We start from the raw sequence: 19,294 nt of genomic DNA, 5'->3' as shown, positions 1-19,294 counted from the left end.
CCAAAATGTATATAGGGCTGAAGGGGTTAATGTATGTTTTGTAATAATAATCAAAATCTACAAATTAACTATCAACTAAAGTTTTTAGATAATTGTAGTGGAGTAAAAGGTACAATATTTGCCTTTGAGATGTAGTGGAGTAGAAGTAAAAGTATTGAAAACTGGAAATGCTCCAGTAAAGTAAAGATACTGCAAAATTGTACTTAAGTACAGTACTTGAGTACATGTACTTAGTTACGTGTGTGTGTGTGTGTGTGTGTGTGTGTGTGTGTGTGTGTGTGTGTGTGTGTGTGTGTGTGTGTGTGTGTGTGTGTGTGTGTGTGTGTGTGTGTGTGTGTGTGTGTGTGTGTGTGTGTGTGTGTGTGTGTGTGTGTGCGCAGACAGTGTGTGTCATGGTGGCAGTGAAAGGTTGACAGGTGTAGCAACAGTCAAACCAAGCAGAGCATTAGTGAAGGTGTACAGAGGATGCTCTTTGAAACAATGAGCTTATGGTCATTACTTAGGTTTACTCACTTTAATGAGGAATTACCAAGTTACTTAATACATCAATGCAAGTTGCTTGTTGTACAGTGGTTCCCCCAGGGGGGTCTGCAAATTATTTTGGGGGGTCCCCAGATGATTATCTTAATATGCAGCAATTACAATTTAAGGACTTATAAGACCTTTTTAATACCAAATTTGCCAAATTGTCAAATATTACAGAAGAAATAGGCAAACACTTTGAACATAGCCGATCTACAAGTTCACAACGCCTCGTAGTTTGTAGATCGGCTATTCTCACAGTATTTATCTGTGGAACCGAGTCAAACTAAATATAAATCCTTAACTCCTACAATTCCAAGTGCTTGTCAAGGTGGGGGGTCCCCTGTTCAAATATTGGTGTTTTGTTTTTGGGTGGTCGCGGCCTGAAAAGTTTGAGAACCCTTGCTGTAGTTTACAGAGACAACTTTCCATCTGTCTTCCACTTCTCTGTTCTCTGGTTTTCTGTTCTTACTGACATCCTGTTAAAGGGATGTTTCACTTTAAAAATCTATCGTCTACTCAGGCTTTTGTGACTCCCCAAGACAGTTTTAAAGTTGCTTGATTCAGTATTTAGATATTTGATATATTCATTTTATCAGACACCCCCTTCCTATACAAACCCATTGTAACTTAAAACTCCATTTTTTAACATGTTAGATTCATCAAAAACACCCGTCCTTGGTTCTGGTGACTCATCTTGCCGTCCTAATACGTGAGGGGGCGGTGTTTCTTCGATTACTTTTTTCATTTATTTTATTAAAAAAAAAAATGAAAAGGGTAATAGAAAAAACACGGTCTCCTCACGCATTAGAAGGACAATATCAGTCACCAGAACCAAGGACGGGTGTTTCCGAAGTTTTTAAAGTGAAATATCCCTTTAATGTTTGGAGAACTACATTGACGATCTCTTAGTTAACTTCCTTGACAGTGAATTTGGCTGATCTGTTTGATCATTTCTTATTTTACATTAATCTGTCATTACAGACTTGTTGGCTGTGACCTCCAGAAGAAACACATTGAAGTTGTGGCTTCAGCTCTCAGTTCTAATCCATCCCATCTAAGACACCTGGACTTAAGTGATAACGGGCTGGACCTGGAGGACCTGGATCCGCTGTGTGATGCACTGAAGAATCCTCATTGTAGACTGGTGACTCTACGGTCAGATTCATTTACAAAACTTATTTTCATCATTTTTTTATCATGTGATTATACTATGAATATTGTGGTGATGCTTTATTTGTGGAGTGTGAATAAGGTTGATATCATAGTGACACACTTTGACTAGAACAATGATAAGGTACAGTGACTACAGTACGTGTTACAATTGAGATACATTCATCCTTTCTTTCTTTCTTTCTTTCTTTCTTTCTTTCTTTCTTTCTTTCTTTCTTTCTTTCTTTCTGTGCAACAACAATACATCTCTTGTGCTGAATGAAGTAATAAGTCAGATAGTGGATGACACTAAAGTCACAGAACTCTCACCTCCTGTCAATAATGATGGCAGCAGACAGACATATCAATGACAGAGAGACACATCATATAAGTTACTGTATATTCAACACTGGCAACACATGTTTTGGAAATCAACCAATTATGTGTGTGTAGATAAAATAAAAATAGATGTTAACTGTTTATAAATGTTTTTCCAATCAAATTAGAGAAGCAACAGTTTTGGAAGTACATCTTATATGTGAATGTGAAAACTGCAATAGAATAGTGCTACTGTCACAGAAACCTTGCATCTCCATATCTCATGTATTTCTGTTTTCTTTCACAAATGAATGCTATTGCTCATTTGTCTAACCACTTATATACTAATATACTTTATGACTGTCCCATGTAAAAGCAGCAAAAATGCCTGATGTACAAGGCAAGCTCACAACACGTTCCATCACCTATTTCCTTAAAATAATAACTACATGGGATCCATTGGAACAAAGGTTATTCTTTCCATTTCCTGAAAAGTCACAGTTTTGTGCTAAATCCAGCTTATTTACTCATACATATTTACTATAATCATGTTAAGAGTTAATTAATGTGCACTAATCTGTGCCAAATAAGCGCATAGAGTTTAAACGTAATCATTCTCAGCTTAAAATATATGGTTAGGAAATGAATTCATGTTTTCAATTGATATATTTAGTTAATATTTACAAATTAATAATGGTATATTTATGACACATACTTTTAATTGAACCGTACAATTGCATATAAAGAATTGTCTAGCATAATACATGTAAGCTGTAGTGTGGCATCAATTTAAACTATTTAGAGGAATCAGTTCCCTATCCCTCTTCTAGGCATGTCATGATATGTGAACATTCTGGGAAAATTGACAACCATTCAGTGAGACTGGCAGATCTACAAGTGCAAATAGCAGACCTACAAGCTCAAATAGCAGATCTAACTGGAGAAGACATAGAAAATCACCTCCCACTCATTTCATGACAGTTGCTCATCCAGCACATACTGCTGCAGTTCCATTTGAGTGTCCTCAATTTAACATTGTATGACCACGGCCTGCTGGCCAGTACCATGGGAAGAAATAACATTACTCTATATACAGTTAATATAAAAACAAGAAATGTTTCTTACTCCTCTCCTCCAAGCCAGGTGGCAGTGAGTTTGTCCAGACGGGCTGCCTGGTGAAGATAATGTTAGCAGAAACACTGTAGTGTCAGGTAGTGGAGACGTTGTGTTAGACAGTCAGACATTGATGCATTGTTGTTCTACTTCCTACAGTGTGAAACATGAAGGAGAACTCTGGACAAATCCTCAACTCTTTAAAAGATGTGAGTATCTGTCTGTTTGTCTGTCTGTCTGTCTGTCTGTCTGTCTGTGTGTGTCAGTATCCCATATTGACATTTTCTACACTGTTTTATACTCAGTTGGTCCCTCCCTCCCTGGATGCTCTCCTGAAAACTCTTCAGTAGAGCTTAGGATGAATTCAAAAGCAATTGTTTCTTTAAACACAACTGTGTTTCATGGTAACCTGACTCCGCCAAATTAAGAAGCTTGCGACACACATTTTGTTTCACAGCCTACCGCCCCCGTCTGGCTGAGTCAGGTTAGTTTCAGGGAACATGGTGGAATAAGTACTCAAGACATTTTATGCCGTGGTAGAGGCTAAAGTGTTTAATGTATGTTTTATAATATAATAATTTATATCTGCAAAGTAACTAGTAACTCAAGTTTTCAAATAATTGTAGTGTAGTAAAAGTACAATATTTGCCTCTGAGATGTAGTGGAGTGGAAATAACAGAGAATTGGAAATACTCCAGTAAAGTAAAAAAATACCTCAACATTTTACTTAAGTACGTTACTTGAGTAAATGTACTTAGTTACTTTACATCACTGGATAGGACTCTATATGAAAAAACTTGTTATATCAATAAAACTCATCGCATCTTTTGAAAATAGCAGATCTACAAGCTCACAATGTGTCACATCGCGTGGCATTGTGAGCTTGATCTGCTAAAAAAAAGGTTTAACCCTTCCCTAAAAAATCACTGACATTTACCTCATTACAATTATGCCTATTAACCCTAACCTTATTCCTAACCATAACCTCAGTAAAAGCACCGTTTTATTTGAGAAAATAAATTCACTGCAAAATCCATGTCAGCAGTGGAATTCGATCCCATGATACTGTATATGGAGCGCATGGATTAAGAGTCTAGCGATCATCTACTTGCCACAGGGACTGATTCAAGTGGGAGGTTGTGAGATAACTGTGCTAACCAAAATACATTCATTCAAGTGGTCTGACTGACTAACCGGTTTGGCGATAGCACTTCACCCCTGGCAAGAGCTCCGCTCAAAAAAAGCCCTCAGATGCAACAAATGTGCTATACAAATAAAATTGCTTTGCTTAAATGGACAATGTTTGTATATATTATTTAAATCATTCCGATCCGAGATTCCAAAATAATTGGATAACATTGGGTGCAATCCTATTCTAAAGTTATGCCTATTTCCTTTTGGTTTGATTATGGAATAGGCCTATAGAATGAGTTTGTTTATCCTGCTTGAATTATTTGTAATTAAATGTTCCATCTTATGTAATTACTCAATTTATTATTATGAATTATTAAATTCTGGTATTATCATGAATGATCTTTGATTGATTGAGGGAAGCCGGGCGGGGAGGGTGATATCGATCATTGCACATACTCCTACGGGCTGGGACGGCACCTGTCAGCGGGGAGTGTTGGGTGGGAGGAGTAGGACGAAGGCTCTGCGTCCTCCTGGTGGGGGCTCCTCACTGACAGGTGAGTCAGTAGGATACGACAGCAATGACAACACAGAAATGTGTGTGGGGAGGAATTAATTGGCATAACGACTAAATGATTAAAAAAAAAATTGGCACAATTTTAATTAAAGAAAGGAAAAATGCCCATAACTCGGGGACCATTGCGCTGATCAGCTCAAGGACTGGATGTGAAGGTTGCGTATAAAATAGACGACCTACAGTACAAGCTCACAAAGTGTTGCATCATGATGCATTGTGAGCTTTTAGATCAGCTACATTTCAAAAATAGCAAAAATAGCTGATCTACAAGCTCACAAATTGCATGAATTTGTTTGGTCAAATAAAGGTTGATGATGATGACGATGGTGATATTGTTGATGATTGGATGATGGATCCCTTGCGTGTGTGCGTGCGAGCGAATTATATTTATAATGTTTACTGACTTATGTTCTCATCAGATCTCCATCCTCTCACACTGGACACCAACACAGCACACAGAAACCTCTGTCTGTCTGAGAACAACAGAAAGGTGACACGGGTGAGCCAGGCTCAGTCGTATCCTCCTCATCCTGACAGGTTTGATGACAGGGCATATGTTATGTGTACAGAGGGTCTGACTGGATTCTGTTACTGGGAGGTAGAGTGGAGTGGAACAGTTGACATAGCAGTGATTTACAGGGAATTCAACAGGAAAGGAAGTGATTTTGGACGTAATGACAAGTCCTGGACTCTGGCATGTTACCATGATGCTAACAAATACACTGTCAGACACAATAGTAGGCACACTGACCTCCCTGTCCGCCCCTCTGGCTCCCACAGAGTAGTAGTCTATTTGGACTGGCCTGCTCGGGCTCTGTCCTTCTACAGAGTGTCCTTTGACACACTGACACACCTGTACACCTTCCAGAACACATTCACTCAACCCCTCTACCCAGCGTTTAATGTTGAGCATGCTTCCTCTGTGTCTCTGTGTCAGGAGAGATAATGGGCCTCATTCACGATGCTTGGATATGCACACATTTTATACTCAAGCGCAAATACGATCAGAACAGAGTCTGATTAATCATTTTTCTTTATTCTTGATTTTTTTCCTACATGTTGTGAGGTTGTAGATTGACTATTTTTGGCTAATGTTCCCCTCAGGATATGGATGCTGGGGTTCAAGTGGTTAAATTTGGGGAACATTTAAATTACTCTCGTCATATGCCAGTGGCCAGGTCAGAACAGAACCAATCTGTCAACCCTATGAGGAGACAAATAGATGGGGACAGACAGACAGACAGACAGACAGACAGACAGACAGACAGAGGTTTCCTCATTCTATAATAGGATAATAGTAGAACTAATCATTATGATTTCTGTTTGTAAGTTTTGTTAATGCCTTTGTTGCTCATTGTACTTAAGGCATATATTTGATAAATGTAATGGTATGTAATGGCTTGTGAGTTTATTGATTTATTGTACTACAAAGCCATATATTTGATCAAATGTATAACTATCATATGATTGTTTTGATGTGTTGTGTGAGGGATGGTGAGATGGGTTGTAAAATGGTGTGCTTATTTACTCTTATGTAATGCTTTGAGCAGCCATATAGTATCCTGTGTAAAGTCTACCTGCTTTGTCACATGGTTTCAAATAAACACAATTAGAAAATCACCTTGTTTTGCTGAGTGCAGTCCTTCTATATTTATAAGATAATGTAACTTATAAGGAGCATACACCACAAGAAACCTGAGACTTAAGTACATTCTAATGCAGGGGTCTTAAATGTTTTTTTCAGGCCAAGGACCCCTTAGCTGAGAGAGAGAGATGAAACAGGGACCCCCACTACATATTGCATAAAATTGTCTTGCAGATACATTTTTAGCGGTGCCAGCCGCTCTACATTTGACTTTGTGTGTATGTATGTCCGTCCGTCCGTCCTTCAAGACATGCGCACACACACACACACACACACACACACACACACACACACACACACACACACACACACACACACACACACACACACACACACACACACACACACAAGCCACTACTGCACACGTGTGTGCACACACACACACACACGCACACACACGCGCACACACACACGCACACACACACACACACACACACACCCAACCACGCACACACACACACACGCACGCACACTAAAACGACCGATCTACAATGTGAGTACAAATTATTAAAAGTAAAAAAAGTGAGTACAAATATATAAAAGTAAAAATACTTCAGAGTACTAAATTTGAGTAAAAATACTTAAAAGTGCTCAAAATGAGTAAAAATGCTTAAAAGTTGATAAAAACAGTAAAAAATACTTAAAAGTTGATAAAAAGAGTAAGGCGCTTTGAGTAAGTTTGAGTACTTAGAAAAGCGCCATATACATGCAATTCATTATTATTATTATTATTATTATTGCAACACAGTCTCACTCCCAAGAAGGCATATATTGCCTTTTGGTCAGACCCCCAGGAAGGCACTATGGGCCCCATTCCGTGGCAGTTTTACCAGCCTAAACCCTACCCTAAACCTGTTAAATACTGATAATGGAGCTGCCCTGCCCCAATATGTTATTCTAGCACCTGCTCTACCCGTCACCCATTATGCCGACACCGTTATTTGCGCGTGGAGGCGTGCCAGTGGGCGTGTTGTTGCTATATCCCCCACATTGCCATTCTGAACCCACACATGGGTACGGCTTTGGGAGGGGGGATAGTGGATTCTAAAAGCACCCGCCAAGTGCACACAGACACTGCAATGGCTTTGTGTGTTGGACCATGAGCCGTGTTGCCAGCCTTGGCGAAATAGAAATAAGCAACCGCAGGTCTATGAAAACAAAAAGAAGCAACTATAAGGCCACATGAGCACTTCAAACTACTAACTAGAGCTTTCATATCCCCTAAATATTTCAGCCCGGCTCGACTAATAATTGACAAATTAGGCCCAGCCCAGCCCGTCAGTCATTTTTCTAAAGAAGCTTAATTGCTGCATGCAGCCTTTTTTCTCATTAAATCTTGGTAATTCGTTAAGAACAGGAGTCATTCTACCCTATTCCAGTCTATATTTTATTTAAAAAAACAGCTTGGAGCAAATAGGGCTATATAAATATATACACTGCCCCATAACCATTTTAAGAATGATATTCGGTTATTATATGAAATATATTTCTAATTGAGATATTTTCGTTTTTTCCATATTGCTGTCATGTCTTAATAAAATCATGCTTTTAACAAGTAAAATAAGCAGTACAGCAATAGTTTGGATTACTTTGTTTGATGGGAAAGAGTTGCGATGGAGAAATCACATCCAATGTTACCTGTAGGCTACTGCCCGCTGCCTGTGCTCTAATTTGTAGAAATAATCCAACATTTACTTTGAGGCGAGGAAGACATGAAGAAAGCTTTTCAATCAATAGTTTGTCTGAGGATCCATTCTATACAGTATGTCATGTTATGGTTTAAATTTTAAAGGGGGCTCTGCCGTCGTGACAACTGACAGTCAAGACAGCTGATTGATTTGACCTACTTTTGTGCTGCGCTGGTTATTAATTATTTGCCAGCAGCTGTGTAAGATTAGTATAACTATTTTAAATGGCTTTCATATACTCTTGGGGATGTGACTAATATGACAAGTTGCTTATTGTGAACACAATACGCTACAAATTAATTAATATATGAATTTATTTGGATAAAAAAAAAAACTGGTCCCGTTGGGTTTGGGCTAAAATCTTAAGCATTTTTTATAAGATGATCGGATCATCTGTGATTTTCATTTTGGCTGCTGTCTCGTTAAACCCAGCTGCGGGTGAATATTATATTATATATTATATATATTATATTATTATTATATTCCCCACGTAAACGCTACTTCAAACACTAGCCATGCTTTGTATGGAGAATATAGGTTGCTGCCTTCAGGAAGGAGATACAGTGTTTCTACATACAATAAGGTCAAACTGAAGAGGTCCTTTGTCCATCAGACGACACTGAGCCTTAATCAGGAGTTATAGGCCAGGGGTAGGCTGAGAGGTGGACACTGCTCCTGTCTTTGTATGTCTTTATGTATGTATTTTGTTTCGTTTTTCTTGTGTCATGTCAAATGTGTGTACTGTTTATTGTTGCATACATGGCTGCTGGGTCGCAAGACAAATTTCAGTGTGAACTGACAATAAAGTATTATCGTATCGTATCGTATCGTATCGTATCGTATCGTATCGTTCATGTTTACTGCATTAAAGCAGGAGTTCTCAATCTTTTCAGGCCATCGACCCCCCAAAATAACCATATTTGAACTGGGGACCCCCCATTTTGTTTGACTCGGTTCCACAGATAAATATTGTGAAAATAGCAGATCTACAAGCTCGCCAGGCATTGGGAGCTCCATTGTGGTCTCGACCCACAGGTTGAGAACCTCTGCATTAAAAGCTCCAAGCAAGTTACATGTCTAGTATGTTGTTGACCACGTAATGTAATATTTTTGGTTTAGTGTTAGGCTACTCCGTGGCGTGCGCAAGCCTCATGCGCCGCTCGATCGCGCCTCATTGTTTATGGTGCCCAAAATAACAGATCTGTAAGCTGTCGACACGACATGACGCAGCGCGTTGATAGCTTGTATGTCTGTTATTTTGGGTAGGTAGGCGACGCACATACGCATCGCAGCAATGTGTCTGGGTTTGAGAGGCTATGATTGATGTAAACTTAAAGTGTAGCTCTGTTCGGGATTATTGAACAAAGGTGGATGATGAAAGATAACGGGGACAATATGGATGTGTAAGTTAACTGCGTCACTTCAGAGGAAACTATGGAGCTACTTCAGAGATGTTTACACACCCCTGGAATCCATTAGAATGGTGGAAATGGAACAATAACAGCCAACGTGAGTACATATAGACCTTTCCTAAAACTGTCCAATTTATTATACCCATGTGCTACTGTATGTCTGTGTACCACCGCCCAGCCCTGTGGTCGACCAGCTGGAGGTCCGCTGCCTGTAGGAGCGTTGTCGCAACATGATGTAATTAATTATTTGGGAGCAGCCGGTGTGTAGCCTACCAATAGTATGAAGATTTTAAATGGCTTTCATATACTATTCCGGATCTGACTAATATGACAAGTTGCTTATTGTGAACACAATAGGCCACACATTATAATAATATACATTTTTATTTGGATAAAATACAAAAAAGAAGGAAATCAAGCCCAATGTGGCTTATAATAATCAGACCAGGCAACAGTGCAGACAGGGAGATAGGCTAGAGCATATATTGGATCAGGGATGACGGCTAGCGCAGTCTTCTCTTAAAGGCAATGGCTTCTGGCACGGTGATTGGTTTTATCATTGTAACGCCCAAACCACACCTATGCATAATATAAGGGGTAGCTCAGGTGTTTGGCGGTGAGGGGGGTGCCACAGAATACCATAGTTTGAGGGGAAACGCCTCTTGCCTAGTCCTAAATCAGTAATTAGTGGCTTGTTCAAATTGAACCTGGAATACTGTAGGGCCGTATGTGTCGTCCAGGGCCGCCCCCCCCGGCAATATGCGCCTTCCAGGGTCACTCATAGACATTCATAGAATTCCTCAAAAGGCACCCTGCGCCTTCTTAGGCGTTCCATTGATAATACATTGGACTGACACACAACGTGAGCTAAGAGACTTGGTTGAAATGCACCAGACCACACACCACCCACAAAAACCTGACAATATTCTGAGCATTTCCATATTATTTTGGTAATTTTTCGATGAGTATTTGTTGAGAACGGGACATTTGTTTGACTTTTCCAAGCCCATGACGTCATGTCAGATTACTTCCGCATTCTGCCCGTTTGTACTGATGTCTTTATTAGTGTCAATAAAGATCTGACAAAAAATATTTATAATCTATATATCTATCTATCTATCGATCGATCGGCGCATCTACTGCATATATAAACAAGTTTATATATGCAGTAGATGCGCCAGAGCACTAGGAAACATTAATTAATAATGATAGATAGATAGAATAGATTGCATTTGTACATGTTTGGAGAAATACGGGCTTTACTGGTGACATTTCAGGGCAAACTGAGGGGGTTATATCTACTTTATTTATACTAAATAAGATAAATTAAAATAGATAAAATACATCTACAATAGTCTTGATCTAAGGCGAACGGTGAAGATGAATCTGACACATAGTTTCAGTGTTAAAACAGATCAAATAATTGCTGTTTGTGGTTCTATATGGGCATTGGTGTAAAGTAACTAAGTACATTTAGTCAAGTACTGTACTTAAGTACAATTTTGAGGTATTTTTATTTTACTGGAGTATTTCCAATTCTCAGTACTTTTACTTATACTCCACTACATCATCTCAGAGGCAAATATTGTACTTTTACTCCACTACAATTATTTGAAAACTTTAGTGACTAGTTACTTTGTAGAGTTGGATTATTATTACAAAACATACATCCACTTCGCACTCTATACTTTATAACTCTTTGAGAAAATGGCCACCAATCGGATTAAAATGCTTTTTATTGAACAATACTGAAGATATATGGGTACTTCTGAGGGCCCGAACATAATTCTAACATCCATGGTCATGGGTTAAGCACTTTATATTTGAAATATGAACGTTCAAGTAGATGCATGGAGCAAAAAGGGAAAACTTGCAAACACCAGGTTGAAGTTCATCCATGACGATTGTAACAGACGACCATCATGTGATCCATGGCTAGCGCAGTTTGTTTATATTCTAGTAACACCGCATGGCTCATTTACTTTTGGTACTTTAAGTACATTTTGATACCAATACTTTTGTACTTTTACTCAAGTCAATTTTTAATTCCGGACTTTTATCTCAAACAGAGTATATTTCTACAATGCAGTATTGATACTTTTAGTTAAGTACGAAATGTGAGTACTTTTTACACCAATTACTCTAGTCCCCTTGTAATAAGGAATGTACAACATTGTAAAATGTTGCCACTATTTAGCCACTTAATAGAGCACTCTGTGCTAGAGGATAGTCCATGGGTCACCCAGTTAGGTTTCATTCAGCTGAGATACGGAACAATAGAGTTAATAAATAGATTCATAGTTTCAAATCTACAAGACGGATAGGCTACACTAACAAAAACAACATGGGTGTTGTAACCTGCTACAACTCATTAACTAATTAATGCTTATAAATGTGTATCCAACTGCTATTCAGCCATTCAGCAAGATGGTTACCTGGCTGCAAGATTATGTTTAAAGTTGCCCCATTCCTATTGCTTTGAATAGAGGTGCTATAGAATTGCACCATTTACCATGCAAGGCATCAGTTTTTGTCCTCAACCACAAAGCCCATCTAACCCCTGCTCACTTTGCTAGGATTGGATGGCTCAGGGTTGAGGACAGAGTACAGCAACTTGCTATGGGCCTGGTCTACAAGATTCGACACAACATTGGGATCCCCCTGTATTTGTCCAAATACTTCCAAAACGTAAATGTCCACGATCATAACACCAGAGGCAGCTCCACGGATCAACCCAGATTTGGCACAACAAAGGGAATGAACTCGTTCTCATGCTATTCAACAAAAATGTGGAATGCCCTACCAAAAGGAGTAAAGGAGTGTAAAACCCTACTCACTTTCAAAACTGCCCTAAAGATACACCTTCAGGAGGCTGCAATTCAAAAATGGCCCCTGTCAAAGTCTTAACCTTTTTTTCAACTATTCGACTAGTACCAACAAGGTCGACTAGTGGTTAGCCTATACTAGTCGACTAGTCGACTAGTTGGTGAAAGCCCTAGCGCACGCTGCCTCTAGAAGCAGAAACAGGGTTAGAAGAAGACCTCCGAGCAGCAGTTGACCACGAGGGGACCGGACCGGACAGGACAAAACCAAACCAAACCATGGGAATGAATCTTCCAGCTTCTATCTTCATGGACCCAGAGCAGAACAGAAGCTTTAACAAACACTTTGAACCCTCAGTAGACGTCCATATAACTCTAGTCCCAACTTTTCAGAAGGTGACAAAACCCAGTTTCCTGTTGCAGTTCATTTTCTCCATAGCTTCAGTGGTTCTCAACCTAGTGGGCCGCGAGGGTATTGCAAGTGGGACCCCCAAATAATTACCAATGTAATGATAATATAACATTAACATTATTAAAACAAAAGCCATGGTATTTGTTCATTGTGATACTGCTAGATAGGAACTTAAAGTATACTATGTTAGTTCCATTGAACTCTATCAATTGATTGGTCATAGCATGCTCTGAAAATGCACGCCGCCGGAAAAGCTTTTTTCAAGATTTTCAAGCTGGCCCTGATAAAGAAAAGGTTGAGAACCACTGCTGTAGCTTCATCTGATTGGCTCGGCAGCTGGTTTGGACCATAAACACACTGTATATAGTTGCTGTCGGGCAGAAACCTCTTATCTTCATATTGTAAATTGTTGTGTTTTTTTTTTCATAAATGAATGCCCTACTTGATCATACTACAGCGTCACACAAAAGTATCAAAACTAGCAGATCTACAAGCTCGAAACCTTGTTTTGGACATTTATGAGGTTTACACCCGACAGAGGATTTGACACCTTCACATGTGCTTCCGTGTTCAAATCTGCTGCTGAGCCAATCGAACCAAGCGATGGGGAAATTGAACAGGGACAGGAAACGGGGTATGCCATCTTCTGAAAACCCTGGACTACAGTTATGCACAGACCCTATTCTGGAGGGCCAACATTTGGAGAAATCGACAATTCTTACGGCAAAGATATTTAGTGCATAGAGTTCAAAGGGTCAGGCGTAGAGCACCCTGGGGGACTCCGGTCAACTAAGTATAGGGTTCAAGTTGAACACTCTAAAGCAGGGGTCGGCAGCCCTAGATGTTTAAAGAGCCATTTTGGACCAAAGGAATTCATACAAAGCCGCAAACAATATTTAAGCCTTATAATGAAGGCAACACAGGCATATTAGCCCTATAAAGTGTATTAGCCTATAAAAATTACTAGTTACTTACAAATAGTAAATGAGCATTCATTTTAATGTTGTCAAAATATTCCCCGCAGTGATCAGTGTTGCCAGATTCTGTGAGAGAAACAAGCGCCACGGTCTATGAAAACAAGCCCAAAAGAAGCGACCAGTTTCACCACTTGAGCCCTATTAAATCAGCTATTTTCAAAAATAATCTTGAAAGCAAGCCCAAATAAGCAACTACATTTCAGAAACAAGCCAAAAGAAAAGCAACCAGCAACTGAATATTTACAAGCGACTTTACAGGAAAACAAGCCCAAAGTCGCTTATAATAATCAGACCTGGCAACACTGAGCAGGATCAGCGCGTACCACAGGACTTGCAGAGGACTTGCAGAGCAAACATTCAGGAAATCCATCTGAAGTGGCAATGAAAGCAAATGCATCTGTCCACGAACATTTACCTCTTTTTCCTCAGCTATCTTTCTTTTTTTGCCTTTAGAATCCATAGCGTAGCAGTGAAACACACACCGACCGGTTTGTTTACATGGCTGGCTGGCGCCGTTCCGAAACTTAATATTTATTCTACACATTTTTACAACATTGGAAAATGTATGAATGTTTGTGTCACGTTTGGCCTCATACAGCAACCATAACTTAAAATTAAAATGTGAAAAAAATGTATATTCATTTTTTATTATTATTTTTGTAAAAATGTGTAAAGCTTCAGGGAGCCACTAGGGAGGAGTTAAAGAGCCGCAAGCGGCTCCAGAGCTGCGGGTTGCCGACCCCTGCTCTAAAGGGATCAGCTTTATGACACCGAGCACTGAAACTGTAAACTTCAAATAGCCCACAATAAAACAACATAAAACACTGCTTTAAAGATGTGATGCAATTACATTATATGAATGGCAACATAGGGCTGGTTTCGGATGTGTGTGTGTGTGTGTGTGTGTGTGTGTGTGTGTGTGTGTGTGTGTGTGTGTGGGTGTGTGTGGGTGTGTGTGTGTGTGTGTGTGTGTGTGTGTGTGTGTGTGTGTGTGTGTGTGTGTGTGTGTGTGTGTGTGTGTGTGTGTGTGTGTGTGTGTCGGTAGAACACTGGAGTTGTTCTTTGATAGGAATTATTGACGTAGATTTCTGGAACTGAACTGTCTTATGTTAAAAGTAATCAACCTGTTAACAAGATTTAATTGAGTGAACAATGTTTTGTGAACTGGTCCAGGCATCATACTTGATGGCAAACGGTACCTTTCATAATATATAATTTGTCCCTTGTCGGAGTTATATTTGTCCTCTTACAAATTACTCACACAACTATACTTTACAGCCTTCCTTTTGAATAACCATTAACCACATGAACCCTAGTGTACATTCTGGAGGGAAACAAAGCATATTAAACAAATGAGGGGAAAATGACATGTCTTTAGTTCTTCCAAACAACATGGTCATAATCAAACAAGCTATATTTAGAAGTGATCATATGACATGTTTTAACTTCCAAATATTTCAGTTTGAACCGTTAGTTTTTTCTGTTTGGGTCTACGTAAACACACTATTCACACTATTATTCGCACACTACTATATCGCTGTTGTCAAGCAGAAACCTCTTATCTCCATATTCTAACCTTTTTGTGTGTGTTTTTTGGTAAATTAACGCCCTACTTGATCACACTACATCGTCGCACAAAAGCATCAAAAGTAGCAGATCTACAAGCTCGGGTTTTGAGCTTGCAGATCTACTACTTTTGATGCTTTTGAAGTTGAATCCTGTACTGCTAGTCACTTGAGGTGTTTTTTTGTGTGTGTGCATATGTCATTAATGTATGTATGATTTACAATGCGTCTGCTCAAATACTGTATTGCTATGAGTATACATTGATATTGATATTACAGTACTACTATGAAGCCTACAGTTTGTCATTTAATCTCTTGTCGTGCAGCTTATCAATAAATATGCTTTTCAAATAATTATGTTTTCATGTGTTTGTGACATACATCAATGCTTAAAGCTGGCTTATGTGCACTGTATCTCATATGAGGTCTAGATGCTCAATTACAGATTTTTATTGATTGAATACTTTATTAACAGTTTGCACAAAGTACAGATTTACAGTTATACAAAAATGCTAAAATGACTGAGGGCTCGTTTCCATTGTGGTCACATGTATTCAATTCATCAAGACATAAAGATACCATACCATACAAGAAATCATTAATACTAGGAGCAGTAAAAGTATATTTATTTTGCCGGCAAGCTAGAAGACTTGTCTAGGTCCAGGTGCTCTTTTATGGTGGTTTTGAAGGCTGGTGGGGAGTCACACTTCTTGATGGCTGGTGGTGGAAAAAGTACTCAAATTCTTTACTTGAGTAAAAGTACCAATACTGCAATATAAAAATGCTCTGTTACAAGTAAAAGTCCAGAATTCAAAATTTACTTGAGTAAAAGTACAAAAGTATTGGCATCAAAATGTACTTAAAGTATCAAAAGTAAAAGTACTAAATATTTGAAAATAGCAGATCTACAAGCTCACAACGTGTCGCATCGCGACGCATTGTGAGCTTGTAGATCTGCTATTTTCAAATAGCCAAGGTATAAAATAGGGTTAAATTGGTTAATGTATGTTTTAATGTATGTTTTAATAATTTATAACTGAAAAGTAACTAGTAACTAAAGTTTTCAAATAATTGTAGTGGAGTAAAAGTACAATATTTGCCTCTGAGATGTAGTGGAGTAGAAGTAAAAGTATTGGAAATTTGAAATACTCAAGTAAAGTACAAATACCTCAACATTTTACTTAAGTACAGTGCTTAAGCAAATGTACTTAGTTACTTTACACCACTGGGTGGTAGGGCATTCCACATTTTGGAGGCAATAGAATGAATTCATCCCCATTATGTGCCGTTTCTGGGGGGAATGAGATCAGTGGAGCTCCCTCTGGTAGGCATTCTTTTGAAGTAGTCAGACAGGTACAGTACATGGGCACTGCCTGGTCCCTTGAGTATCTTGCTCTACTCTGTCCTCTGTCCTCTTCTATATCCTGAGCCATCCCACCCTAGCATAATGAGCAAGGGGTTAGGTGAGTCCTACAGGTCTCGTAGTAGTCTGATTAGTTTGTTTTGAGAGGTCTGTACTAGTTTAGATTTTAGTGCCTGTGAGGTGCTAGAGTACCATGAGGTGCATTACATGCATATATTCAAAATGACATTGGATGAGTGCTCCAGTTGGTGTCCTCAGTGCATTCCTACTGACCAACGAGGAGATCCTGCCCGGGCATATCCTACTTTCTTGATTACTTTTGTTGCCATTTCATCACCGGAAAGATTGTTCTCTAAAACACAACACCAGATAGCTAATCTCTTCTTTCCTTGTGATAACATGTCACCCACTCTGATCGTAAGGTCTGGGGCCTTACAGAGGTTAATTATTTATTTTTTAAAGATATTTTTTTGTGGGGTTTATACCTTTATTTTTTTAGAGAGGGATAGGGAAAGTAGGCTGACAGGAAATGGGCAGAGAAATGGGGAGGTGACACGCAGCAACGGTCGTCGGGAGCGGGAGTCGAACCCGCGACACGCTGGCATTGCAGCCATAGGGTGCCTGGACCGTCACGCTACGGCCCAGGCCCAGAGGTAAATTTTTGACCCAAAAAGAATGGATTCAGTTTTACCCCAATGTTAACGAGCCATAGGCTTTCTTGGGTTTAAAATCCTCTCAGCAGACCTTGTACTGAACTGTACTTTCCTGTGCTTTTTTTTTGCAAACTGCGAATAAAGTATTCAATCAATCAATCAATCAATCAATCAATCAATCACTTATAGGTGTAATGACAGTTTGTTATCAGCGTAGCCCCCCCGGCCCAACTCTTTTCTTGTACATAATTATGTCTAATGTTTCATACCAGCAGTGGTGGAAAAAGTACTCAAATGTTTTACTTAAGTAAAAGTATCAATACGGCACTGTAGAAGTACTCTGTTACAAGTAAAAGTCAGGAATGTCCTTGAGTAAAAGTACAGAAGTATTGGCATCAAAATGTACTTAAAGTACCAAAAGTAAAAGTAGCCTACAGAAATGTTTGAAAATAGCCGATCTACAAGCTCACAACGCGTCGCAAAGCGACGCGTTGTGAGCTTGTAGATCTGCTATTTTCAAATAGCCTATGTATAAAATAGGGCTAAAGTGGTTAATGTATGTTTCGTAATATCATAATTTATATCTGAAAAGTAACTAGTAACTAAAGTTTTCAAATAATTCTAGTGGAGTAAAAGTACAATATTTGCCTCTGAAATGTAGTGGAGTAGAAGTAAAAGTATTGGAAATTGGAAATACTCAAGTTAAGTACAAATACCTCAAAATTGTACTTAAGTACAGTACTTAAGTAAATGTACTTAGTTACTTTCCACCACTGCATACCAGTAACCTGAGAGCTGATAGAATGACGTTCTGTATAGTAGTGCATATATCTGTCTGTCTCTTACTGTATTATGTCATCATGATTTGTGTGCGTGGGAACTCATTTTAAACAAGCTCAGTGCTAAATGAGCCTTCCAGTTTAGTAGACCTTGTATTATGAATTGTACTTCCATGTACTGTTGTTCTCATGTCTTACTAAATAAAGTACATCAATCAATCAATGTGCAGATTGTGTCAGACAGTCAGAGACCAGGAAAGATGAGTCATCCACACACAAGAACACATTGCAGTCACATGCCGCTGATGTCATGTCGTTAATGCCATGTTATTAACTGACCTGACCCTGAACTTCGGCAGAACCTTGTGTTGTGTAGTTAACTGCTGGACACACGGCCATTGTCCATCTTTATATGTTGCCGGTGTGTTCCATGAACATTGTAGGACGGTAACAAAGTTGTACCGAACTGTACTGTACTGTACTGTACTGTACTGTACTGTACTGTACTGTACTGTACTGTACTGTACTGTACTGTACTGTACTGTACTGTACATTGGTATGGAAATGACCAGAAACATCACAGTAGAAGAAGGGATGCGAGCTTGTAGATCGGCTATTCTCGGCATAGAGATTTGGTGTAGAGGTGGGGGGAAAGGAGGGGACCAAGTATAGACCCCTGGGGGACCCTGATCAACAGAGTATAATGTAGGACTTTAAGGCTTAATGAACAATATGGAAATTAACTCAAAGCCTAACTTTATCAAAGCCAACTATTATTTCAGAATATTTATTTTGTTTACAAGAAAACTGTTGATATAACCAATAATTCAGACGCATACAATTAAAATCACATATGGACATAAGTCTATTAATTAAACAAAAATGGTATAGAATATCTTTTTTTTACTGGGGACGCCCCACCCTGACAAGCACTTGGTATTGTAGGAATTGAGGCATTACATTTAGTCTGACTTGTTTCCACAGATAAATATTGTGAAAATAGCCGAACTCCAAGCTCATAACGCCTCGACGTTGTGAGCTCACAACGTTTGCCTCTTTCTTGCGTAATATTCAAGAATTTGGCCATTGGTATTAAAAAGTCTTAAAAGGCATTAAATTGTCACTTCAGAAATGTGTAGATACCCTGTAGGCCTATGCACGTATA

At 39.0% G+C, this 19,294-nt stretch overlaps 1 protein-coding gene and 1 long non-coding RNA gene across 15 annotated transcripts in view; one reads left to right on the top strand and one right to left on the bottom strand.

The window, feature by feature from the left end:
• LOC308095321 (uncharacterized protein) overlaps positions 1–6,433 on the top strand; it is a 30,551-nt gene extending 24,118 nt beyond the window's left edge. For all 14 annotated transcript variants that reach the window (XM_080442332.1, XM_080442331.1, XM_080442338.1 and 11 more), the window contains 3 exons: positions 1,507–1,680; positions 3,265–3,314; positions 5,233–6,433. In XM_080442332.1, the coding sequence (XP_080298458.1) occupies positions 1,507–1,680; positions 3,265–3,314; positions 5,233–5,759 (751 nt within the window). In that variant the 3' untranslated portion in view covers positions 5,760–6,433. The remainder of the gene's footprint in view (positions 1–1,506; positions 1,681–3,264; positions 3,315–5,232) is intronic.
• Positions 1–19,294, bottom strand: part of LOC308089856 — a 390,353-nt gene that overhangs the window by 325,922 nt on the left and 45,137 nt on the right. Inside the window, exon 2 of the long non-coding RNA XR_013933566.1 lies at positions 9,426–9,476. This is a non-coding gene — a long non-coding RNA (uncharacterized lncRNA). The remainder of the gene's footprint in view (positions 1–9,425; positions 9,477–19,294) is intronic.

This window comes from Gymnoscopelus braueri, assembly GCF_963280865.1.
Source record: "Gymnoscopelus braueri genome assembly, chromosome: 1".
In the NCBI taxonomy this organism is placed as follows: Eukaryota; Metazoa; Chordata; class Actinopteri; order Myctophiformes; family Myctophidae; genus Gymnoscopelus; species Gymnoscopelus braueri.
This window is presented reverse-complemented; position numbering and strand designations above follow the sequence as displayed.